Source organism: Pelodiscus sinensis, unplaced genomic scaffold (assembly GCF_049634645.1).
Source record: "Pelodiscus sinensis isolate JC-2024 unplaced genomic scaffold, ASM4963464v1 ctg64, whole genome shotgun sequence".
Taxonomy (NCBI): Eukaryota; Metazoa; Chordata; order Testudines; family Trionychidae; genus Pelodiscus; species Pelodiscus sinensis.
The window spans coordinates 320,687-345,924 of NW_027466015.1; the positions used below are offsets into that span (position 1 = coordinate 320,687).

Below are 25,238 nucleotides of genomic sequence, written 5' to 3' on the forward strand. Positions count from 1 at the left end.
AGCATTCCCATTTCTTGGCTCTTGGAAATAGGTGATCCTGTTAAATGCAACTTGAGCGCAGCGCTGACCTGGAAATCACTCTTCTGTCCTCCCATCTTGCGCTGCCATGAGCACTAGCAGCCCTTTGGCTAGAAGTGCTTCCAAGCTTTAGCCAGCCTCTGCTGCGTACAATGAATCCGGCAAAAGCTATGCCAATTCTACAACAGCTGCAACTGTGGAGAAGTGAAGGTGCAGCAGGAACCTTAGCTAGTCCAGGTTTTCGCTATGCTTAGCACTCTGTACTCTTCCCACCATTTGAACAGGCTCATCTGTTTGCATTCTCAGCCTTCCCATTGTGTTAGCACGTTTTGTGGCTAGGTCAGAAGACAGAGAATTATTATTAGCACAACAGGGTTTGCATAGTCCCAGAAATGGACCCGCCTATTCAAACCCAGAGAACAGCTTTCCCTTTAACTAGATGTTTGAGTTCCGGCTGGTGTTGTATAGCAAACAGTCACACTACTTTCCAACACTACTGACTAGTGGTGAATACTCAGGTACAGAAGTAGAGAAGAAGAAAACCGGACTAAAAAGTTTAGCACCCTCAGAAAAGGAGCTATCCAAAACCTCAATTCTAACCAGTCCCCTTTCCTCTTCAGCATCATTTACTCCTTTGTGAAATTTGTATTGGTGGAGACACTCCCTTGCCGCCTGTTATCCAACAGTATGTGCTACTTGCAGTTTGGTTGGTGTTTAATTAAAATTGGCCTTCTGGGGGGGTTCTAAATTTACTTTTCGTGTCCTGTTCCTTAGGTGTTCGGTTCCCCCTCAGCTAGGTTGGTTTTTCTTCTTTTACTGTTCCACCCAAACTGTGGCCTTTTTCCAAAAAAACAGGGCTTGCTTAGCTGCTGGGCGTTGGATGCTCCAACCTAATGTCACTTGTTCCTTGCGTCAGTGGATTTTTAGTGTGGAGACTTGGCAGCAGAGTGAGGCAGAGAAGAAAGTTTGCAGGAATTTGAATGCCTCCTTCCGTGCTCTGTGTCAGGTGCTATTGTCGCTCTGTGCACACGTGTGCACACACTTCACTTCTCAACTCTGCAGCTTTCAGCTGACAAACAGGCACATTTTCTGTATTCAGCTCCCTTTGTCAGTGGGCAGAGTTCCCTGGGCAAGTAACAGGTTCAGTGCCATGTCTTTCTGTTCTTCCTCAGACTTCACTAGTCGGTAACCCAATAACTCCATGGCATCCTTGCACACATTTTGCAACTTTGCTATCTTCTTGAAGGGCAGGTTCTTCCTCCAAGCCTTGGAAACGTTCACTGCATTTCTGGCATCGATGTCGAAGTCGTGTGTCCCCAGCCCTTTCCCATGAGTGATGTTGTACACCCACATCTGAAGTTTGGGCGCGAAGTGGAGCTCTGCAAACCTGTACAGCTGTGCTGCCTTTGCCAGGGGATCATTGACGATGTCTTCATAGCGCATCAGCATGTAGCGGCCTCTGAGAAAGCTGGGTAAGGCTTGGCTGCCTGCAGTGTAAATCTGGACGTGACTTCTACAGATTTCCTGCATCACATTGTAGGGCCCCATCTCCCCTTGGTTCTGCTGGGGTCCCACCACAACTTTACTGTCCTGCAGCAGACTAGACATCGTTTTCTCACGCGAGTGGAACACGGCCCTCGGGTCACGCACCAAGTGAATGACTTTGAGGTTCAGGGAAGGATCAGTGAGAAGGGGATAGAGAACGGTCAGATCGAAGAACCGGACCTCCTTGAGCACTATATGGTTGTAGGTCCTGCATGCCTCCTCCACCTTGCTGAATGGGTACTGGCTGCATAGGGTCTTGCAGGCGGTTTTGGAAATGATGTGGTTGCGCTGGAAGAGGTCACAGGCAGGGGGGGAGCACAGGGCCCGACTGGCCTCCCACTGAAACAAATCAGACTTATTCCTCTGCACAGACATGTAGGCATCAAACACAGACATGTCGCACAGAAAGACAGACCTGAGGAGGTCACGTGCTGCCATCTGTAAGGTTCTGGCCCTGTTCTGGTACATGGTCATCCACACGTGCCAGGCAGGCTCCATCAGGTAGAAGACATCCGGGTGCTGGCTGAAGAGCTGGCCAGTGAAGGAAGACCCTGAGCGCCAGGAGGAGAGAATGAGGATGTGCACCCGAGCTGGCTTCTCTTCCTGGGGGGAATAGCTGCTGTGAAGCTGAGAGAGGAAGCAGATGAAAACAATGGACTGAACCAGCAGGATCACTAGCACTAAGGTCTTGTTTGACTTCAGCATGGTGCCTGGGATCCTGCGGGAAGAGAGAGAGAGAGAGAGCATTCAGATTGTCAGGGTCGGATAGATGCACAAGCTAAGTCAGCTGCAGCTTAGGGCCTCAGTTTATGAGGGGCTTTGACATACAAAACAATTACACTAGCTCTTAGTTGCATGCTTGCCTATGAACCAGAGTATAAGCAAATATAAACCTTTATTGCGGGGGTGGCCAACCTGTGGCTCCAGAGCCACATGCAACTCTTCAGAAGTTAATATGTGGCTCCTTGCATTGGTACCAAATCCAGGGCTGGAGCTACAGGGGCCAACTTTCCACTGGGCCGGAGAGTGCTCACTGTTCAACCCCCAGCTCTGCCCTAGACTCTTTCCCCCTAGGATCCTGCCACTTCCCACCCTCTCCACTGAGCCTGGAACACCCATGCTTTCCCCCTCCGGTGTCTCCACTGAGAGAGGCGATCCCGTGGGCAGCAGGGAAAGGAGAAGGAGGCACTGACCGGTGGGGCTGCCCGTGGGTGGGATGTGCTGAGAGCGGCAATGGGGAGCTGATTTGGGCTGGTGACAGAAAGGTTGTTCTATGGCAATGTGCTTTGGTACATTCTGGCTCCTGCTCACCTTTAGCTTGGCCACCCCTGCTTTACTGCTTCTACAGGCAGTCCCCGGGTTACGTACAAGATAGGGACTGTAGGTTTGTTCTTAAGTTGAATCTGTATGTAAGTCGGAACTGGCGTCCAGATTCAGCCGCTGCTGAAACTGACCGCCAGTTCTGACTTACATACAGAATCAACTTAAGAACCCCAGGCGTCCCCAAGTCAGCTGCTGCTGAAACTGATCAGCAGCTGATTCCAGGAAGCCCGGGGCAGAGCAACTCTGCCTCAGGCTTCCTGTAGTCAGCGCTGGTCAGTTTCAGCAGAAGCTGACTTGGGGACGCCTGGGGCAGAGCAGCTGGGGTGCTGCTGGGTTGCTCCAGTAGCACCGCTCCTCGGTGCTACTGGACCAACCCAACAGCACCCCAGCTGCTCTGCCCCAGGAGTCCTGATTCAGCCGCTGCTGAAACTGACCAGCAGCGGCTGAATCAGGACCTGGGGCAGAGCAGCTGGGGTGCTGCCGGGTTGGTCCAGTAGTGCCCAGAGCGGCGCTGCAGGACCAATCGGCAGCACCCCAGCTGCTCTGCCCCAGGGTCCAAAACAAAAGCCTGGTCTGCTCGGGGGGGGGGGGGGCACACTAGCTGCGCCCCCCCCCCCCCAGCAGACCAGGGACACGGGGAGCAGAGCCGCAGTGGCAGCGGGGTGCCGCGCCTCTGAGGCTTTGCTCTGGCAAAGTCTCAGAGGCGCGGGACCCCGCCGCGGCTGCCGCTTCAGTCCGAGTGCCTGTGGTCTGCTGGGGACCATCCCCAGCAGACCACAGGCACCGGGACTGAAGCGGCAGCAGCGGCGGGGTCCCGCGCTGTGCCCCTGGTCTGCTGGAGATGGTCTCCAGCAGACCAGGGGCACCGGAGCAGCTTACGAACGGGGCTTTCTCGCCCCGGAGCTCGCAGGTAGCAATCCGCCACCTCGACCTCCGGGGCGAGAAAGCCCCGTTCGTAAGTGCGGATCCGACATAAGTCGGATCCGCGTAAGTCGGGGACTGCCTGTATTTCCATTGTCCTTTCTACTAGAATAATACACTTTGTTGTTGTTAATGCTGTGGGGCCTCTTAAACTTGACATAGTTTGGGCCTCAGCATGTCTGAATCCAGCCCTGCAGACTGCTGGGTTAACAAACCTGCAGGGAACCCGGTGAAGCCAGAACACCCAAGACTGTAGCTCAGAGAAAACCACAGCACCCTGTTCTGGGGACACACCACTGCCCGGCCAGCAGTAACATTCTGGCAGCAAATGCGACCTGTCCCTGGTGAAAGCCCTGAAAAGAGGCCTGGGCCCATTCGTCAGCCTGCGCACTAGGAGAGAGCAATATGCTCTACATTGCTATCTACACCCCCAGCTCTTGTCTCTGCGCGTAAGTCATTGCAGCATCCTTTTCCCTGACCCTTCTCCAGAAGGAAAGACATTGCTTCTCTTTTCTTGTCAACAAGGGGCTTATACAGCCCCGAGGAGCCAAAATGTTTCCCTTGATGGGGACTTTCCATTTTTCCAGCCTTGCCTTCCCAGCTGGCAGGAGAGAGAAGAGCCTGGAAAGAAAGGATACCTTTGATGAGGCTAAGGCAGCTGCATGGTGCAAAGCTGCCACGTCACAGCTGGAACTGGGAGGCTCCTGGATCAGAGTGACTTGATGATTGTTATTGTTGAAATGTGGCCTAGCGAGCCCAGGGGTGTGTGTGTGATCTAATGAGGCAAGGCATTGTAGACACAGAACGTGGTAATTCCTGCCTTGGAAAGTTTACAATCCAAGTGTAAACTGAGAGACAGCAGGTAAATTCAACCAGCAGGTGAGGGAGCCAAGCTAACTGTAACTGCAAGTAACTAACTCTGTCTGTAAGACAGGGCGCTAGCATTGTTCTAAGTTTACAGATAGAGAAACTGAGGCACTGGGCTGACACATGACCATTTCAGGGCCTCCCTTATGCACTGGTATATGCACCATGGCTTCCTGATCCCCATCTGTACGTGAGCACCCAGCAGATGCTTCCATGAACAGCTTCACTTGCATGTCTGAAAAGGGAGCAAATGTCCCATTTGTAAACAGTTTGTCCCTGAACTATGGAGCCTTAGAAGAGGCCTCCATTCCTGTGCCCCTGACCTGCAGGGCTGTAGCAGGGATGCCATTTGCTCCAGGCCAAAGGGCTGGCAGCAGCAATTCCACCAGCCAGACAACTGCCTGGCAAGACTCAGCCAGAGATGCCAGAGCCGCCCCTGCGGCCAGGAGGAGCAGGGCTGGCCTGGCCTGTTCCCAGCGCAGGAGGCGAGGGACGAGGAGGGTTTATTGCGCCGCAGGGGCAGGAGCTGAGGCTCAGCAGCAGAAAATCATCTCTTGTGACGGAACGCTGTCGCTCTAAAACACCCTAAAAGGGGCCGGTTGGGCGCAGTCGCCCACTGCTCTGGCGTCTGCATGAAACTGAGCAACAGGGTCTGCTCCTGCTATTTCACCATCACCCCTTTGGCGGCTCTGAGATTAGTCCCCCACTCAACCGCCGAGTGTGAGTGACGGGGTCAGCCGCCAGCCAGCCCCCTACTCTGAGTGACAGTGGAACCCTTTCCTACACCCTGAGCAGCAGGCCGGTCTCCCCTTTGCCAGCTGGCACACACTCCCTTACCGGCTGAGCTTGCAGAGTTGCTGCCGGTTACCTCTCTCCGTCTGAGCTTGGGAAAGAGAAGCCAGGAACTCTTTATAGTCAGTTCCTCCATTGAAGTGGCCATCCTCAAGCTCAGCTGACCCAGCTGCTAGGTAGGGCGTTAGCTGAGACAGCCAAATGAGCATGTTCACTTGCAAAGCACCAGAGACACCCAAAGCTGCATACTAAAACGAGGCCTTGTTTACATGAAAGATTTAAACCCAGTTTAGTTAAACCAGCATGCAGAGCTGTGTGGACATTTGTAGTTTGGTGTAAAGCAGGTTTGTTTCATTTATCAAAACTCATGGAGGAATCATCATTAGCACAATGGGACTCTGAGCATGCACACAGCCATATGCACCTGTTTAACTCGGTGGGTTCAAAAGTCACTGCTGAGGTTAAACTCAGCAGTGCAGCTTTGCTGTGTAGTGGGCCAAGTCCTGAGAGCGACTGTTCCTTTCTGTCGGTGGGACAGCCCAGGGACCAGCCTGCACAGGTCCCTCTTTCTGAGCCTTCAGCAGTAGCATATGAGACTTGATGAATCAGCTAGCAGGTCCCAGGAGACGACACAGCCTCTGGAAAGGGTTTCAGCATGCAGCACATGCTGCTGTGTCCCAGCGGTTTGTGTTGGAGGAGGTTTGTCACCTGTGAACCGGGTTTCTTCTTGCGCACAAGGGAGGTAAAGCTTCCAAAATGAGACAAAAACCCCAAAGTCTCCCCAGCTCACCCAGATCCAGTGTTTCTCCACAGAAAATGTCTCCTTCGGTCCCACTCTGTGTACTCCAGAGGTGACAGTTACTAGGTAGGCACTTCATATGTGAGGTCACCCTAATTCCCATGGGAATAAGTTGGTATCGGAGAGGAAATGGGAGCATTTTCTATCGAGGCTGCCCCAACGGCAGCCAAAAAGAGGTGGAGTCTACCTGCATAAGGTGCATGCACGCTGTGGTTTAGCAGACCTTCCTCTGCGAGATGGAGACATTTGGGTGAGCACCCGTGCAGTGCAGTTGTGATTCTGAGCAATCTTCCCACACAATAACAAGGCTAGCAAACAACACATAGTGTGCAGATAACGCGCAGGTGCAAAGATACATAGGAGATAAAGTGCTTGAAAACAAAGAAGTCCTGGAAATACAGCATTCTGTACATGGCTCCAGGCTTTTTGTCTGGCATATCCACAGGGCAGCTCAGACGGGTTTGAGCCAATGGTCTCTTCGTAGCTCCTAGTTTAGGAAACAGGGTTTCCAGAATCCCCAAACAGTTCATGTGCTATGGGCCTAATCCCAGGAGATTAGAGAGACCAGGGGGTGAAGGAATATCCTTCATGGGCCCAGTGCCTGCGGGGAGAGCAATACGCTCACCCAGCAAAGAGCTCTATGTTAGTGGAGAGCACCCGTCCTGAGTCACCCACATCACTCCATGTAGCCCCTGGGCTTCTCCTGTCCTAGAGGGCTCCCATCACCTGCCAATTCGCTGCAAGGCCAGGAGGGAGCGCTGTGGTGTCCAGAGACTGTCCCTGGTAATTCCTACTCAGCTCTTACCCAGTCTTAATGTAAAAATCATCGGTGCTGGGGCACTCACCCCAGCCCTTGGTCAGTTGTGCTCTCACGCTTGGGCAAAGAGCTGCCATGGCTAGGGGCTCTGCTGACAGGCGCGCGCACCATTCAGCTCTCCAGCCAGGTCCGACTGACTGTGAGCTTGGGCGCTGTCCCCTGCTCTCAAACTCTGACGCTAGCGCTGGCTGGCAGGCGGAGGTGGCCAGAGATCGGGGCGCCAGGAGCACTGGTGACAGTGCCCATTCCCGCATTCAGGCCAGTATTGGATTTTGCAGGGTGCACAGTGAAGGAAGAATAATTTGTCCCAAGCCAGCTGTCCACTTTCTAGAGCAAGTCAGTAATGAGCTGCAGATTGTTGGCATTGTGTCCATCGGAAGTGCAGTGGCCTACACGGCTCTCGGATGGGGGAGGGCCCTGGGTCAAGAGTCCCAGGGTTGTGGTTGGGCAGTGAAGGCTCCTTACCTGCCCACAGAGTTCTGCCACTTCCCACTCCTCTGAAGGACTGGGAGGGTATGTCTACACTAGCTCGTTAATTTGAGCTAGGTAGGCAAATCAGGCAACTGGAGTTGCAAATGAAGCCCGGGAATGAGGTGTAACAGTTAATCCGAACTAAGGACTTCATTTGAATTAACTTTAAACTGCCGCGTGTAGCCGCGGGCAGTTCATTCGAACTAAGGGGGATTTAAAAATGGCGGCCAGATGGGAACATGCAAATAAAGTCTGGGATATTTAAATCACAGGCTTCATTTGCAACTCCGGTTGCCTGATTTGCCTACCTAGCTCGAATTAACGAGCTCGTGTAGACATACCCAGAGTGTGTCTAAGCAGGGCATGAAAATGTGCACTTGGCAGGATAGGAATAGTTTTCAGAATGGAGAGAGGTAACTAGTGATGTGCCTCCCCATCCCCAAGGGTCTGTACTAAGAACAATCCTATTCAACAGATCCATAAATGATCTGGAGAAAAGGATAAACAGTGAGGAGGCAAAATGTCCTGATGAGACTGAACTGCTCAAGATTGCTAAGACCAAAGCACCCTGTGAAAAGCTTCAAAAGGATCTTACGACTAAGTGACTGGGCAACAAAGTGGCAAATGAATTGTAATTGAATTTAAATTGATAAATGCAAAGTAACGCACATTGGAAAAAATAATCCCAATGATACATACAAAATGATGGGGACTAAATTAGCTTCTATTGCGCAGTCGAGTGAGTACTCAGCTAGTAATTTCCCCCACCCCCGCCACCTCTCTAGCAAAGGCAGCAAGTTAGCGGAGAGCACGTGCTTAAAAACCAGTTTCCCGCAGGACTATCTCCATGGTGCAAGGGGGAGTGTGGTGTTAGACCACAGAAAATTGGGCCTAGGGCGGTTATGCTAAGACAGACGGAGAAGAGTCCAGCAAAGAGTTCTGGGTAGTCCCTGAACAAAATTTGAGACATGAGTTGAGCAAGGGCATGAGATAAGCGAACAGCTGCATTTTTGTACTTGCTGAGCTGAACAGCTTGCTTAAGAAACTGATAAGAAAACTCCCCGTCTCCTCGTTGTCTGGTACTTCCCTTCTGTCTTAATAAGAAAGTTGCTGATGTACCAAGGCCACCTTGTATAGTTGGCAAGGTATGCACCCATGCTAGAAGTTTCTAACTAACAAAGGGGGTGGGTTGCTACATGCTACAGAGGCATGTAGATTAGGCGACCCGGCATAGGAAAATGAAGCAGCGAGTTAAATAATCGCCGCTTCATTTAAATTAAAATGGCTGCTGCACTGAACCGATTAGTTGTTTGTCGGCTCGGTGCGCTAGTCTGGACGCTCTGTGGTCGACATCAAAGAATTTGTCGACCGCCCCGGTAAACCTCATCCCACGAGGCATAACGAGACGGTCGACAAATGCCTTTGATGTCAACCGCGGAGCGTCCAGACTAGTGTGCTAAGCCGACACACAGCTGATCGGCTCAGTGCAGCAGCCATTTTAATTTAAAAGAAGCAGCGATTATTTAAATCGCCGCTTCATTTTCCTATGCCGGGTCGCCTAATCTACATGCCTATGTCGCCAGAAGCATGTAGTCTGGACATATCCTAAGAGTCCTAGACCCAAAGAAGAGTTCTATACAAGCTCCAAAGCTTGTCTCTCCCTCCAACAGAAGTTGGTCCAATCAAAGAAATTCCCTCCCCATCCTGTTTCGCTGATATCCTGGGACTGACACACCCAGACTGAATGACATTGATTGCCACCTGCCCGTGCATTACATGAGGCTGAAGGCATATCCACAGGCAAGAGGGCAGCCACACTGTGAGTCATGGGGTAGGGCCAAATGCCTTGACTGAGGCAGGGTCTGTTTACACACCAAAGGAAACACATCCCCTTCCCCCGGCCCATGCCAGCTGACTTGGGCTTGGGGGGTTGGGCTGTGGGTTAGTTTGGTCATGTAAGCTTCCTGGCACAGGCTCAGCCCAAGCCCTGAGGGAAGGGGGTGTCACTCTCTCAGAAGTGCCCTACCCTGGACCTGGAGAAGAGCTGGTATGTTCCATGGACGATGAGCTAAGTGTGTCCCTGCCCTCGTGACTGGGAAAAGTAGCCCCTACTGGTGTTGGAAAGCTCTGCAGGAACGAGCAGCGAGCGACTAGCAGAAGTCTCCCCATGGATGGGGGGGCTGGAACAACGTGTGGGCCATTGAACTAAACTGTAAACCCTGGAAATGATTAAAACCCTTTGAAGCCGGGGTGGGAAATACCCCCAGCACCCCTACGCCCAGCACCTGTGCCCCGGGCACTCCCCCGGGACACAAGCTGCAGCTAAAATGGGTGATTTTCCCCCTCGCTCTGCTTCCTGCCTCAGCACCCACTCGGCCCTCGCCCCACCCTCCTTCCCCAGCAAACAACATGCCCTCGCCCTGCCCTCTTGCTAAGCCGCTCTGTTTACTCTGTGGGGCCTCACCAAACAAGCTGGAGATGAAATGGGAGCTCAGCCCTTTATGACAGTTTCTACAACCGCACACATTGGAAGGCAGCTGGCCGGAGCTGTCCTTGCAGTTGCCAGGCAGCAGCCTTTACGGCTCATGCCGCAGCAGATCTAGAAGCCAGCGTGGCGAACGTAGGTACAATGCAGAACACACCTGGAGCAACCTTCTATCATGCAGAAGGCAGAGCACCCAGGTGTTTGTGGAGTGACGAGTGTAAGTGGCACCCTGAGCTTTCGTGGGCACAACCCACTTTTTTGGATGAATCATCAGTTTCCACTCAGGAAGCGGGCTGTGTCCCGAAAGCTCAGGATCCCACCGACATGGGTTGTTCATCTCCAAGGTGCTGCAGGACCACGCGCTGTTTCATTCTGTGACGGGGCGGACCCACCCCGCAGTCGCCCTAATCCCTTCTCGGGACGGTCCGGGGGGGGGGGGGGGAAGCAAAGTGCGCCGCTTGTTCAGCCGCGGCCGCCCAGCTGCGGAGCCGCGCGGCAGCTCTCCGGCCGGCAGGGAGTTGGGGGAAGAAGGTCGCAACGCCGGCGCGGGCATTTTAAAACCCCCAGCCGGATCAGGAGGGAAGGGGAGGGCAGACTAGCCTCTCCCGTTACACAGTCACAGACTCACATGGCGCCCCTCTGAGACTTGTGGAGTAGAGGTTCTTTGGTCCTGGGCTGCCCCGCGGCCGGCTGGACCCTCCTCCCCACAACCCAGAGTCTGCTCTAGTCTGTCTAGTTTCTTATTCTCCAGCCACATCATTGTACCCAAGCGCCTCACAGCACGGCCAGATCCAGAGTGGCACAGCACCGTTTAGTACCACCCGAGTGGCTGGCCCCACATCTCGAGGCTCCACAAGCTATTCACACGTGCGCACAGCTCTGCAGAGAGCATGTTGCCGGTGTGACGGCAGCGCGGAGGCGCCCCCCTTCACACTGGCTTTCCCCTCAACAGTCGCTTCCTTTTCATTCCCATCTGCAGCTGCTGGGTCCAGATGTTTGTCCAGCTCAAGTGGCCTCTTCTCTCCCAGCAAATGTGTGACCTGGCTTCTTGCCTTCCTGCCCAATCTGAGCACTCCCAGTCCCCTCTGCCCAGTAGAGACAGCCCACCCTGACGTTTGGTGTGCAGAGCAGCAGCACCAGTTGCAAATACCAGCAGCAAATGCCACAGCCCCTCCTCCCCAACAATTGCCTTTGCTCTTCCTCCTGTGCCCACTTATGAATGGGGAAAGCTCCCAGGCAAAGCCCCCGAGCCACCCTCTTCTCCTCCTGCATACCCTCTTCCATCTCACTTCTGCCATGTGCCTACAGGACAGTGCAGCCGGAGGGGCAGTGGCCTTTTACGCAGCCAGCTGGCCCTGCAGAAACAGCATCAGGGATCCAGCTCTAGCCACTGCTGCTGGTCAGCTATGCAGCAAGCACACCCTAAACACGTTGCTTGTTATTCTTTCTCTCTACCCCACCCAGACCTGTTTGTGCTCATCCGCCTATTCAGGCTTGTCTCTCTGAGTGGAAGCTCTTTGGAGCAGAGTCATTTATGCTTTCTGTGCCCAGTGCAGCAGGGTCCGGCCTGCAGAGTGAAGGGTTAAATCTTAGTCCTAAGACCTCCCCTGGCATGGGGAAGATGATTTCACCTACATTTGCAAGGTGCTCAGATAATGCCATGGTGGGGCTGCAAAAGGATCCTTCTGGAGAAAAAGATTTGGTGGCAGCGATACTGACATTGAAATGCTAAGGGAGATTAGAGAGGCTACCAAAATAAAGAACTCTATAATAATGGGGGATTTTAATTATCCCCATATTGACTGGGTACATGCCAGCTCAGGAAGAGAAGCAGAGAGAAAATTTCTCAATGGCTTAAATGACTGCTTCTTGGAGCAGCTGGTCCAGGAACCCACAAGGGGAGAGGCAATTCTCGATTTAGTCCTGAGTGGAGCGCAGGATCAGGTCCAGGAGATAACCATTACAGGACCATAATATAATAACATTGAACATTCCTGTGGAGGGAAGAACACCTCAGCAGTCCAGCACCCTGGCATTTAATTTCAAAAAGGGGAATTACACAAAAATGAGGAGGTTAAATTAAAAGGCACAGTGACGAGAGCCAAATCCCTGCAACCTGCATGGAAACTTTTTAAAGACACCATAATAGGCCCAACTTAAATGTATACCCCAATGTGACGGGGCCCCGCAACCCCGCACTGAGACCCCCGCGGCAAAAGCCCTATTTGGGTGGCGGGGGAGTGCGCACCGGCATTGTGCCAGCTGCACCCGCGCCACGGACCAGCTGACTGCCTCGGCGGCGGTGGCGGCACAGACGCAGCAGGAGGGGTGGAGTCAGCTGGTGACATCAGAAGCACGTCACCCTCCGGCGCCGGGCGCAGTGGGAGGTTTAAATGCCTCCTCAGGCGTGAGGGAGAGGGCCTTCTCCCAAGGAGGCAGGGCGAGGGCAACCCCCCCTCTCTTGGCTGCGGAAAGCAGGACTTCGCAGACCGCCGTGGAGCAACAGGGTCCGGAAGATCATCCTGAGAGATGGGCAGCTGACCCACGGAGGGATGAGCGGGCCAGCAGCAGTGGGGGGGGGGGCAGTATGGAGAGGAAGTAGCCCAGGGGAGGGCCATACCGGAGCCCCCTCACGTGGACAGGTTTCAGGAGGATGCCCCTGCCATACTAGCCCCGGACCGGAGCTGGTCTGTGTCCTTCGGGGCCCTGGGCTGGGGCCCGGGAGTGAGGGCGGACCCGGGCCCCCCTCTCTCCTCCCTACCCGGTACCCCTCCCCCGGCCTCCGTGGCATAACTGAGAAGGAACGAATGCTCCCCCCCGGAAGGGGTAAAGCCCAGGCTGTGTGGGCACTGTCGGAGGACAGTGGCCTGAATTGGGTAGCATCGCCGTCAGCAGACCCAATTCCCCGCGGTTGACGACAGGCAACGCTGTGGGGGCGGACGGAAACCCTACACCCAAATTAAAACACATAGCAAGAGACCTAAAAAAGAGTCACTGTGGCTTAACAACGATGTAAAAGAAGCAGTAATAAACCATCTTGTTAGTCTTTAAAGTGCTACATAGTCCTGTATTTTGTTTGAGGGACAAAAAGGCATCTTTCAAGAAATGGAAGTCCAATCCCAGTGAAATAAATTGAAAGGAACATAAACACTGTCAAATTAAGTGTAAAACTGTAATAAGAAAAGCAAAAAAAGATTCTGAGGACCAGCTAGCCAAAAACTCAAAAAACAATAGCAAAATGTTTTTAAGTACATTAGATGCAAGAAGCCTGCTAAAAAGCCAATGGGTTCCCTAGACAATTGAGATACAAAAGAAGCAATCAAGGACAGTAAAGCCATTGCAGAGAAGCTAAATGATTTCTTTGCATCAGTCTTCATGGCTGAGGATGTTGGGGAGATTCCCAAACCTGCACCATACTTTGTGGGAGATGAATCTGAGGACATGTCCTGGATTGAAGTGTCATTAGAGGAGGTTTTGGAACAAATAGAAAAACTTAACATTAACAAATCACCGGAACCGGATGGCATGCACCCAAGGGTTAAAAGAACTCAAATGGGAAATTGCAGAACTGTTAACCGTGGTTTGTAATCTATCACTTAAATTGGCTTCCATACCTACTGACTGGAAGATAGCTAATGTGACACCAATATTTAAAAAGGGTTCTAGAGGTGATCCCAGCAATTACAGACTAGTGAGTCTAACGTTGGTACCGGGCAAATGAGTTGAAACAATAGTTAAGAATAAAATTGTTAGGCACATAGAACATAATTTATTGGGCAAAAGTCAACATGGTTTCTGTAAAGGGAAATCATGTCTTACTAATCTATTAGAGTTCTTTGAAGGGGGATGTGGACAAGGGGGATCCATTAGATATAGTATACTTAGATTTTCAGAAAGCCTTTGACGAATTCCCTCACCAAAGGCTCTTGTGTAAATTACATTGTCATGGGATAAGAGGGAAGGTCCTTTCTTGGACTGATAACTGGTTAAAAGACAGGAAACAAAGGGTAGGAATAAATGGTACTTTTTCAGAATGGAGAGGGATAAGTAGTGGTGTCCCCCAAGGGTCAGTCCTAGGACCAATCCTATTCAACTTATTCATAAATGATCTAGAGAAAGGGGCAAGCAGTGAGGTGGTAAAGTTTGCGGATGATACTAAACTGTTCAAGGTAGTCAAGACAGAAGGGCTGTGTCTAGACTGGCAAGTTTTTCTGCAAAAGCAGCTGCTTTTGAGGAAAAACTTGCCAGTTGTCTACACTGGCCGCTTGAATTTCTGCAAGAACACTGACGATCTCATGTAAGATTGTCAGTGTTCTTGTGGAAATGCTATGCTTCTCCCATTCGGGCAAAAGCCCTCTTGCACAAATGCTTTTGCGCAAGAAGGCCAGTGTAGACTACGCTGTATTGTTTTGTGCAAAAAAGCCCCGAACGCGAAAATGGCGATAGGGGCTTTCTTGAGCAAAACCAAGTCTAGATTGGCACGGATGCTTTTCCACAAAAAGTACTTTTGCGGAAAAGCGTCCATGCCAATCTAGATGCTCTTTTCCACAAATGCTTTTAATGGAAAAACTTTTCCGTTGAAAGTGTTTGCGGAAAATCATGCCAGTCTAGATGTAGCCAAGCAGACTGTGAAGAACTTCAAAAAGATCTCACCAAACTGAGTGATTGGGCAACAAAATGGCAAATGAAGTTTAATGTGGATAAGTGTAAAGTAATGCACATTGGAAAAAAATAATCCCAACTGTACATATAGTATGATGGGGGCTAATTGGGCTACGACCTATCAAGAAAGATCGTGGAGTTATCCTGGATAGTTCTCTGAAAACGTCCACACAGTGTGCTGCGGCGGTCAAAAAGGCAAATAGGATGCTAGGAATTATTAAGAAAGGGATAGAAAATAAGACCCAGAATATCTTACTGCCCCTATATAAAACTATGGTACGCCCACATCTTGAATACTGTGTACAGATGTGGTCTCCTCACCTCAAAAAAGATATTTTGGCCTTGGAAAGGGTTCAGAGAAGGGCAACTACAATGATTAGGGGTTTGGAACAGGTCCCATATGAAGAAAGGCTAAAGCAACTGGGACTTTTCAGTTTAGAAAAGAGGAGACTGAGGGGGGATATGATAGGGTATATAAAATCATGAGTGGTGTGGAGAGGGTGAATAAAGAAAAGTTATTCATCAGTTCCCATAATATAAGGACTAGAGGACACCAAATGAAATTAATGGGTAGCAGGTTTAAAACTAATAAGCGAAAGTTCTTCACACAGTGCATATTCAACCTGTGGAACTCCTTGCCAGAGAAGGCTGTGAAGGGTAGAACTATAACAGAGTTTAAAGAGAAGCTAGATAATTTCATGGAGGTTAGGTCCATAAAAGGCTATTAGCCAGGGGATAGGAATGGTGTCCCTGGCCTTTGTTTGTCAGAGGCTGGAGAAGGATGGCAGGACACAAATCGTTTGATCATTGTCTTCAGTCCACCCCCTCCAGGGCACCTGGTGCTGGCCACTGTCGGCAGGCAGGATACTGGGCTAGATAGACCTTTGGTCTGACCCAGTACGGCCGTTCTTATGTTCTCTATTCTGTCCATTAAGAAATCTGCCAAATCTCTGACTGATCTGGGCTGTAGCATTCGGCTCTGACATGTCTCTCCTGATTTACCCCACAGTCAGCCTAGAAATAACCTCAACCAACTCATATTGTAAAGAAAGGCCAGAACCTCTCTCAAATTTTTATCTACGCAATAAAGCTCTGATGCCTTTAACCCTTTGTGTCTACCCTGCTCCAGCTGGGAAAGTTGTCCGGCCAAACCCTGAGCTCCTTACCCAGCCTCAACTTGTTTGGGCTGCTTGCCACATTGGTACCGGAATCACCAAATCGGGTTTAATCCGCACCCTAAGACATTTCACTGCAAGTCAGTTTAATGTCTGTCCCAGGGAAGATAATGGAGCAGGTAATTAAGGAAATCCTATGCAAACACTTGGAAGGTCATAAAGTGATAGGGAATAGCCAGCATGGGTTTGTGAAGAACAAGTCATGCCAAACTAATCTGATAGCTTTCTTTGATAGGATAACGAGCCTTGTGGATAAGGGAGAAGCGGTGGATGTCATATACCTAGACTTTAGTAAGGCATTTGATACGGTCTCGCATGATATTCTTATTGATAAACTAGGCAAATATAACTTAGATAGGGCCACGATAAGGTGGGTGCATAATTGGCTGGATAACCGTAGTCAGAGAGTTGTTGTTAACGGTTCTAAATCCTGCTGGAAAGGGATAACAAGTGGAGTTCCTCAAGGGTCTGTTTTGGGACCCGTACTGTTCAATATCTTCATCAATGATGTAGATATTGGGATAGAGAGTATGCTTATTAAGTTTGCAGATGATACCAAACTGGGTGGGATTGCAACTTCTTTGGAGGATAGGGACATAATTCAAAATGACCTTAGCAAGTTAGAGAAATGGTCAGAGGTAAACAGGATGAGGTTTAATAAAGAGAAATGCAAAGTGCTCCACTTAGGAAGGAACAATCAGTTCCGTACATACAAGATGGGAAGCGACTGTCTAGGAAGGAGCATGGCAGAAAGGGATCTAAGGGTCATAGTGGACCACAAGTTGAATATGAGTCAACAGTGTGATGCTGTTGCAAAAAAAGCAAATATGATTCTAGGTTGTATCAACAGGTGTGTTGTAAGCAAAACTTGTGAAGTCATTCTGCCGCTCTACTCTGCACTAGTTAGGCCTCAGCTGGAGTACTGTGTCCAGTTCTGGGCGCCACATTTCAAGAAAGATGTGGAGAAATTGGAAAGGGTACAGAGAAGAGCGACAAGAATGATTAAAGGTTTAGAGAACATGACCTATGAAGCCAGGCTTCATGAACTGGGCTTGTTTAGTTTGGAAAAAAGAAGATTAAGGGGGGACATGATAGCGGTTTTCAAATATCTAAAAGGGTGTCACAAGGAGGAAGGAGAAAATTTGTTCCTTTTGGTTTCTGAGGACAGGACAAGGAGTAATGGGCTTAAAGTGCAGCAGGGGAGGTTTAGATTGGACATTAGGAAAAAATTCCTAACTGTCAGGGTAGTCAAATATTGGAATAAATTGCCAAGGGAGGTGGTGGAATCTCCCTCTCTGGAGATATTTAAGAAAAGGTTAGATAGACATCTGTCAGGGATGGTCTAGACAGAGCTTGGTCCTGCCTTGAGGGCGGGGGGCTGGACTCGATGACCTCTCGAGGTCCCTTCCAGTCCTATGATTCTATGATTCTCTGATAAGTCTCCCTGCAGACTCTTAGTTCTGATTTAGAGAGGCCTACTGGAATCAGCTGAAATGTAACCTGTCACTGAAGTAATAAAAGACATGAATTAAAACCTATTTAGGCGTCTCTACAGAGGGCAAGCATGTGGCTTTCCGAGCAGAGATCCAGAACTGTGTAACAAGCCCCCTAGTGCAAAAAGGGCAAATTGTGGCATTTGCTGCGTTTAGCTGGTTGAGGATTAGGGGGCAAACCTAGTGCATATTAGCTATGGTGCGTAAAACACTGTTTTTCTCTAGCATAGACATGGCCTTAGTTATTTCAGTGCAGGTCGGTGTTAGATCCACCCTTGTACTTTCACAGAAGTTTCCCCGAAGGAGCCCTGCAAAGTGTGGTCTGTTGTTACAACGGCATGCATTGGAACACCGCCAAAGAGGGGCTTTCTTGGGTCATTTCTTAAGAATTTGTTGCATCTCTTGCCCTGGCCAACTGGCTCCTACTGGGATGGCTCATGGTTGGGCTCTGTAAACTGGGCTAATGCAATTTACCAGCGTAGAATGGTTACCGCTGCTGGCAAACATCGTCCCACCAAGCATCTGTCGACAGCAGCAGGAATACAGACTATACCAACATATGAACCGCAGCAGCCAACCCCTTCCCGTCCAGAAATACCTTGATCAGCCTCCAACATCGCATCTAAGATCCCTCAAGCCCCCTGGCAGCGAGCGAAGGAAGTCACGGCCAATGTTAAGGAACGATGGCAAGGTGAATGGCAGCAAGTAGATGTCCCAAACTAACATCTTGTCGGACCCTACCACTGAGCAGAAAGATTTCGATCTTCTCTGGAGACTGTGGTGTGTCCTAAACCAGCTTAGGACGGGTCAGGGCAGGTGCGTTTACCTATTGTGTAAGTGAAATTTGTTGCCATCTCCACTTTGTGATTGTGGCAGTCCACAAACTATGCATCACATTGTTGCAGAATGCCCAACACGAAAATGTATTGGCCTATTGAAGGATATCCACAATCTAACCAGCGGCGCTGTTCACTGGCTGGAGAGTTTGGACGTCCAACTTTGACAAAGAAATACAGCCTTGAACACAACATTCAAAAGAAGAAGTAGCATTGCAATTCAATCCCTTTTCTACTCTGGATGGCAAATATTGGGCCCACTGTTAATTACGGAACAGAATATATCCCATGCAGCATCTGCCACTGTGCAAAAAGGGAGTATTTCCTCTACTATTTGCTGTAGATCCAAAAATCAGGGTGTTGCGGGATTATCTCAATAGGAACAAGGAGAGCCTCCATTTGCAGCTAAAGACAAAGGACTGAGGCTTCCAAGAAGACCGTGGCTGTATGTCACAGCGTCTCTCAGCACTGAAGAGAACAGCCATAGAACGGGGATGCAGGTAACCCTAATCATGCCAGAATGCACAGCACCACCGGATGAGAATGAGCTAGTTTCTGCTAAAGAAATGGTACCGTAAGAAGCAGCAATTAAGCTGCAAGTGTGCTGAGACCACTGTGTCTCATGCTAAGCAATACTGGCTCATAGATTCCTCGTATTCCTGGCTTCCTGCCTGTTACAAAGTCCTATGTTCTGTTTGTGCGGTGTGCTGTCCGTGATGGGAATTCCTGGTGCTATGGCATATTAAAAGGAACACAGTGAAAACGTCACCTCGGGAAGTCTCTACCAAGCACAACCTGGGAAGTGTGAGCCAGCTGCCTAGAAGGCAGCGTGACTGTGCTACTGTGGGCAGCATGGGCCAAAATGGCTCCTGAGCTGCCTGGCCAGCAAGCTAGCACCAGCTTCACACTCAGTTTGTCAGCGGCTGTGTGTGGGGTAAGACTCTTTGGACTGGGCTACACGGAGCTTTTCTGAGCTGTCCCCCAGCTAAATTAGTCGCTGGAGCCGTTCCAGCTGGACGAGCACTGTGGGCCCCTAACGGCCATGTCTTCGGAGGGCACAAGCAGCCGCTGGCACTTTTACTGCAGTGCTGCCTTGGCTGGCTCTGAGCAGGGTCAGATGATGGGGTATTAAGAGTGGCAGCACCCTGTCTGCATTCGCTCTTGCACAGTGGCAGGGGTAAGGGAAAGGCTGTAAGTAGTTCACCAGGGAGGCTTGCAGCAACAGAGGCTGCTCCCCAAATCTGGCTCCTCTGCTTCTGCCCTTGGAATGTAACAGCACATAGCTCCTGGCTAGCGCGCGACCTCACAGACATTCAGTCTTAGCATAGGCCAGTCCCGTGAAGCTAGGGCTGACCACAACCGGACAACACACTTGTACACAGCCGGCTGCCGAGTCTGTTTAAAACACATCAATAGCCCACGTTCACTAGCACTTGTAAAGCACAATTCATTTCCACAGTCTAGCGAATCAACCCACCCGCCCTTACCATTTCTCATTGCAAGCACATACTTGCTCCCTTGCATATATAAACACACACACACCCCGTCCATGTACACTCTCACACACACTCAGACCTGTCATGTGCACACTCACACACACATATACACACTCAGACCTGTCACGTGCACACTCGTGCACATATACACTCAGACCTGTCACATGCACTCACGCACGCATACACACTCGGGCCTGTCATGTGCACACTCATGCACACATACACACTCAGACCTGTCACGTGCACACTCATTCACACCAGTTTAGCTCTTACCTGTGCCTGTAACCTGCTTTCCCCCAGTGCTGAGGTACCTCACTCACTGGATTTGCATAGGCATCTCATATCCCTCACATCCTGCTCCTGTGCCCACCTCCCGTCCCTGCACACTGCAGCTGTCTGACTGGGAAGCTGAGAAGTTTCAGGACTTCCCTCAAGCCTAAGAAACCCCACCTTCTAGGACTGGCTGCAAAGAGGCAGACACTCCCCATGAGCACAGATGGCAGAATACAACTGTGATGCAAGAGATCAGGTGTCAGCTCACAACAAGGTCCCCAGGTCTCAGCTGAGCTCTGCCAAATCCTTGGCTGGAATCAGCCTGGCATTGTAAAATCTGCTCTTAGAATTATACCGGGTGGCTTTAACAAAATGCTTGTGAGTCCTTCTCACTTGTATCACCTGCATATCCCCTGTTGTGAAGCCTACAGCTGAGTACCTGCCTTGTGAGCATCTGTGACTGTGTAGTCACCTGCAGGGAGAGAGACATTAATTAGGGCAAAATGCAGGACAATGTAGCACTTTAAAGACTAACAAGATGGTTTATTAGATGATGAGCTTTCGTGGGCCAGACCCACTTCCTCAGATCAAATAGTGGAAGAAAGTAGTCACAACCATATATACCAAAGGATACAATTAAAAAAAAGAACAAATATGAAAAGGACAAATCACATTGCAGAACAGGAGGGGGATGCGCGGGGGGGGGGGAGGAGGAAGGAAGGTAAGTGTCTGTGAATTGATGATATTAGAGGTAGGGAGAGTGGGATGTTTGTGAGTTAATGGTATTAGAGGTGATAATTGGGGAAACTATCTTGGTAATGGGTGAGATAGTTCAAACGTTTGTTGAGTCCTTTTTGGAAAGTGTCGAATTTTAACATGAATGACAGTTCAGAGGATTCCCTTTCAAGTGCAGATGTAAAAGGTCTTTGTAGCAGAATGCAGGTGGCTAAGTCATTGAGAGAGTGTCCTTTCTGGTTAAAGTGGCAAGAAACTGTTTTCTCTTTGTGATCTTGTCTGATATCTGTTTTGTGGGCATTAATCCTTTGGCGAAGTGTCTGAGATGTTTGTCCAATGTACATAGCAGACGGACACTTTCGGCACATGATAGCATAGATTATATTTCTGGATGCGCAGGAATATGTGTTCTTGATCTTATAACTCACTTGGTTAGGTCCAATAATGGTATCAGCAGAATGAATATGTGGACAAAGCTGGCAACGGGGTTTGTTGCAAGGGAAGGTACCAGGGTTGGTATTAGTGTGGTATGTCCTGTGGTGGTTGGTAAGAATCATCTTGAGGTTAGGTGGTTGTCTATAGGAGACTATGGGTCTGTCTCCCAGAGCCTCTTTGAGTATGGTATCCTGTTCCAATATAGGCTGTAGTTTATTGATAATGTATTGGACAGGTTTAAGTTGGGGGTTGTAGGTGATGACAAGTGGTGTTCTATTGTTGGTTTTCTTGGGTCTGTCTTGTAGTAGGTGGTTTCTAGGTATTCGTCTGGCTCTTTCAATTTGCTTTTTTATTTCTCTGGGTGGGTAGTTGAGGTTTATAAATGCTTGGTAGAGATCCTGAAGCTTCTGGTCTCTGTCAGTAGGATTAGAGCAGATGCGGTTGTATCGAAGGGCTTGGCTATAGACGATGGATCATGTGGTGTGTTCTGGATGGGAGCTGGAAGCATGTAGGTAACTGTATGAGTCGGTGGGTTTTCTGTAGAGAGTGGTGTCTAATTTTCCATTGTTGATTTGTACGGTGGTGTCCAGAAAGTGGATCTCTCGTGTAGAATGGTCCAGGGTGAGGTTGATGGTGGGGTGTAGGTGAATTAATTATGGGGAAGTGCTGAGCTTCAGACTATTGTGGGATGCTAAAAGGACAAAAGACTTTGTTTTTTCTGCTCTCCCCCCTGAGGATGATTCAGGAAAGTGGATGCCTCTCATCAGCTGAGTTGGCAGCTCAGAGACCATGGCAGGAGGAGGATAAAACACCAAACTACAGAAAGGACTTTCAGAGGGGAGCCGAGTTCGTCTGTAACAGGAAAAACTTAACAAATAGCAAATGGTCTGGTAGCACTTTACAGACTGACAACACATGTAGATGGGATCATGAGCTTTCGTGGGCACAGCCCCCTTCTTCAGATGGCTGAGGATTCTGTGCTGCTTGGATTCGGGGGGGGGGGAGGGGAAGGTTTTGGAGTATAAGCAAGAGATTCCCCAGGGCGCTGGCTGGCTTAGGACATATGGAGTGTGCTGATTTCAGAATGTTCAATTGCCTTTTGAAACAGAAGACTGTAAGTCATGTGTGCACCTCTGCTGACCCTTCTTTACCTTGTAAATATCTCTCCTCTCCTTTCCTTGATTAATAAAGCTTCATAGGGTTTGACAGGTCTGACAGTTTAACCACAGGAATCCTCTTGGAACTGTCAGCTGGTGTGCTAGTCATGCCACTGAGCCGGCCTACCTGGTCTCTTGGGCACTCACTACCCTGCCCTGCTGGGCCAGAAGCTCTGTTCTCCCCCAGCCCAGGCACAGAGTTGGGGTAACAGCCCCCCGCAGAGCAACACCAGTGCTGAACCAGCTCAGCTCTGGGAGAGCTCAGCTGTAAAGCCATTGAGAGCATCCAGGAGCACAGCCCTAGAGAGACCAAAACCCCATATAAATCCATTTTACTCTGTATACAAGTTTTAAACACAGAAAGCTCATAGGGTATGTCTACACTACCCCGCTAGTTCGAACTAGGGGGGTAATGTATGCATACCGAACTTGCTAATGAAGCCCGGGATTTGAATTTCCCGGGCTTCATTAGCATAAAGCCGGCGCCGCCATTTTTAAAAGCCGGCTAGTGCGAACCCCGTGCCGCGCGGCTACACGCGGCACGGACTAGATAGTTCGGATTAGGCTTCCTATTCCGAACTATCTGTACACCTCGTTCCATGAGTTATTTCGGGCTAGTCAATTTATAAAATGGTGACCGGCCGGGAACATGCTAACAAAGCGCGGGATATTTAAATCCTGTGCTTCATTTGCAATTTCGGTTGCCCTCATTAGCCTCCCTAGATCGAACTAGGGGGCTACTGTAGACATACCCTAAGTTACTAAGCTAAAATAAACAAGCCAAGCCAGCTGATACTATCACACTAAGGAACTTGTTACACGCAAGTTCTTACCCTAACATTTGTCCTACTCATCTCTTTCACAAGCTAGGCAGCCTCCTACCTTGGGCCCGATCCTTCCCCCGTTCAGCCTTAGATGTTTCCAGCAGGCATCTTGAGTGTTAAGTGGGAGTCTCCGAGTGCTTGGCCACCCCCTACTGTTTGGTCCCCCTCTCTATGTTCTTTTTGCCCAACATGGGAGTTCTTTGTGCTCAGTTGAAACTTTTCTCTCCTTGGTTGGAAAAGTACAAAATACAAAATGGGTTCCAGCATCAGGTGCCCTGGCCCCTTGTCCTGGTAGAACCAACTACAATCCAGGCTTATAGGAAAAACAAAACCATTCACAGATCATTACCAAAACTTCTGGACCATTAAGTTCTTCTGGCTCTACCACGACTAGCTCTCACTACAAACTCTAGATTTATAAATGGAACCACACTTCATATTCCTAACTTCACATACAAGAATGATACATGCACAGCAGTAGAGTGTACACCTGCAGCAGCTTGAAACTGTCACATGATGCATTTTCCTAAAGCATCTTTTGAGTTATACATATTCATAAGTCCAGTTTTCATAAACTCTGGGGGCATGACAGGATTGGCTGCAGACACTGTCTTTGGGGCGAGCTTAGAGGTGCCGTTGGGCTGGGTGACTGTCTCTTTGGGCCTGGCAGTAGCCTGCGTATTCTTGGTGTGAGGGACCAGCTGTCACAAAGGTGAGACAGAGCGGATGCTCCAGGTACCATCTGTGTGTGGCCCCAGGGTATGGCTGGGTAAGCTGGATACTTGGCTGGTGAAATCTGACTGCAGAACTCTCACCTGGCTCGTGTCCAGATTTCCAGCAGGCTGCCCCAAGGCTGGGACCCACATTGCGGCATCCTGCAGGCAGCATCACACCCCACCATGAGCACTGCGGTTGTCACAAGCTGACAAGAGCCAGGGAATTCCCAGTGCACACAGACGGGCTGGGTGACACCAGGGGCCCCAGCACTGGCTTGAATCATAGGCAATGGGACATCCCAAACTAAGGCCTGATTGAAGATCCAATGCGAGAAGCCTCGGGATTCTGCCTTCCCCTTAGGCAGCACGTGGCTCTCAGCGCCTGTGGCCAGACACAACGGTGCAGGCATCTCCGCCACACGTGGGATCACCGAGAATGGCCAGACTGGGGAGGTACAGCCCGTGCATCACAACACATTCGTGCTTACCGTGGTGACGCCAGGAGCTGCCCAGCAGCACGCCTCTGGCCTTTGACTCTCCGGGGTCAATCGCAGCCCATCTGTAGGCGAGGAGACCGGGCAGGGGAGTTCATCGGGAGAGGCAGGCGGCAAAGGGAGCTGCGTGGGCCAGGAAGAGCCCTGGGGCTCCAGTTAAGGAAGTAGACATAGAATATTGGCTACCGAACAATAGCACAAGGTAAAGAATTTCTCTTCCTGCTTGGGCCCAAGTGTTTGCCAGCCGCTCCCCTCAGCAAGACATCCGCCTTCCTGGACAGCATCCTCCTGTGCGCCGCTTGAGAGGGAGCCAGGCTGACACGCCGGCATTCTGGGTCCAGCGCAGGAGAGCGGCAGCCGCAGTAAGAATAGCAGGGCTCACTGCATGGCCAGCTCTTGCCACGGGAGGGGATGGGCCTGAATGGAGCCGGTCACGCTCCACTCCTCGCCTGGCTGGCACAGCTGGACAAGCGCTGCTAAGGCCGGTGGGAAGTTGGCTGCTGCTCAGGCCCCAGGGTAGAGCTCTTGTCCAGAGCCAAGGGAAAGCTGCACACAGCTCCCCACCCAGCTGCAAGGCACGGCACGTTTTATTGTTCCCATGACACGCAAGACCCCCACTCCATGCTCACCTCCTGGAACGAAATCTTAGAGCTGGAAGGGACCTGGCGAAGTCGAGTCCAGTCCCCTGCCCTCACGGCAGGACCAAGCACCACCTAGACGATGTTGTCTGTCTATCCTGCTCTTCAATACCCCCAGGGGTGGGGATTCCACAACCTCCCCAGGCAACTTATTCCAGTGTTTGACCACCCGGACAGGTAGGACATTTTTCCTACCTAAACCTCCCTTGCTGCAATTTAAGCCCATTGCTCCTTGTCCTATGCAATGTGATAGCTGTGCACCTCGT

At 50.4% G+C, this 25,238-nt stretch overlaps 1 protein-coding gene across 3 annotated transcripts; it reads right to left on the bottom strand.

Moving 5' to 3' along the window:
* On the bottom strand, window positions 1-24,697 carry LOC102447575 (carbohydrate sulfotransferase 4). 3 transcript variants are annotated; one of them, XM_025183765.2, is made up of 2 exons: window positions 24,329-24,697; window positions 1-2,281 (listed from the first exon to the last, which is right to left on the bottom strand). In XM_025183765.2, exon 2 carries the CDS (start codon window positions 2,266-2,268, stop codon window positions 1,114-1,116), a length of 1,155 nt encoding a protein of 384 aa, XP_025039550.2. In that variant the 5' UTR covers window positions 2,269-2,281; window positions 24,329-24,697; the 3' UTR covers window positions 1-1,113. The 3 variants fall into 3 exon arrangements, 2 of the variants coding, with proteins under 2 accessions (XP_025039550.2, XP_006121382.2); XM_006121320.4 differs by lacking the exon at window positions 24,329-24,697 and adding an exon at window positions 19,974-20,095; XR_012900252.1 differs by lacking the exons at window positions 1-2,281; window positions 24,329-24,697 and adding exons at window positions 19,505-19,599; window positions 19,974-20,086.
* Window positions 24,698-25,238: the final 541 nt, after the last annotated feature.

Excerpts from the sequence above, each read along its gene's own strand:
- LOC102447575 (XM_025183765.2), bottom strand. The coding sequence starts at position 2,268 with ATGCTGAAGTCAAACAAGACCTTAGTGCTAGTGATCCTGCTGGTTCAG.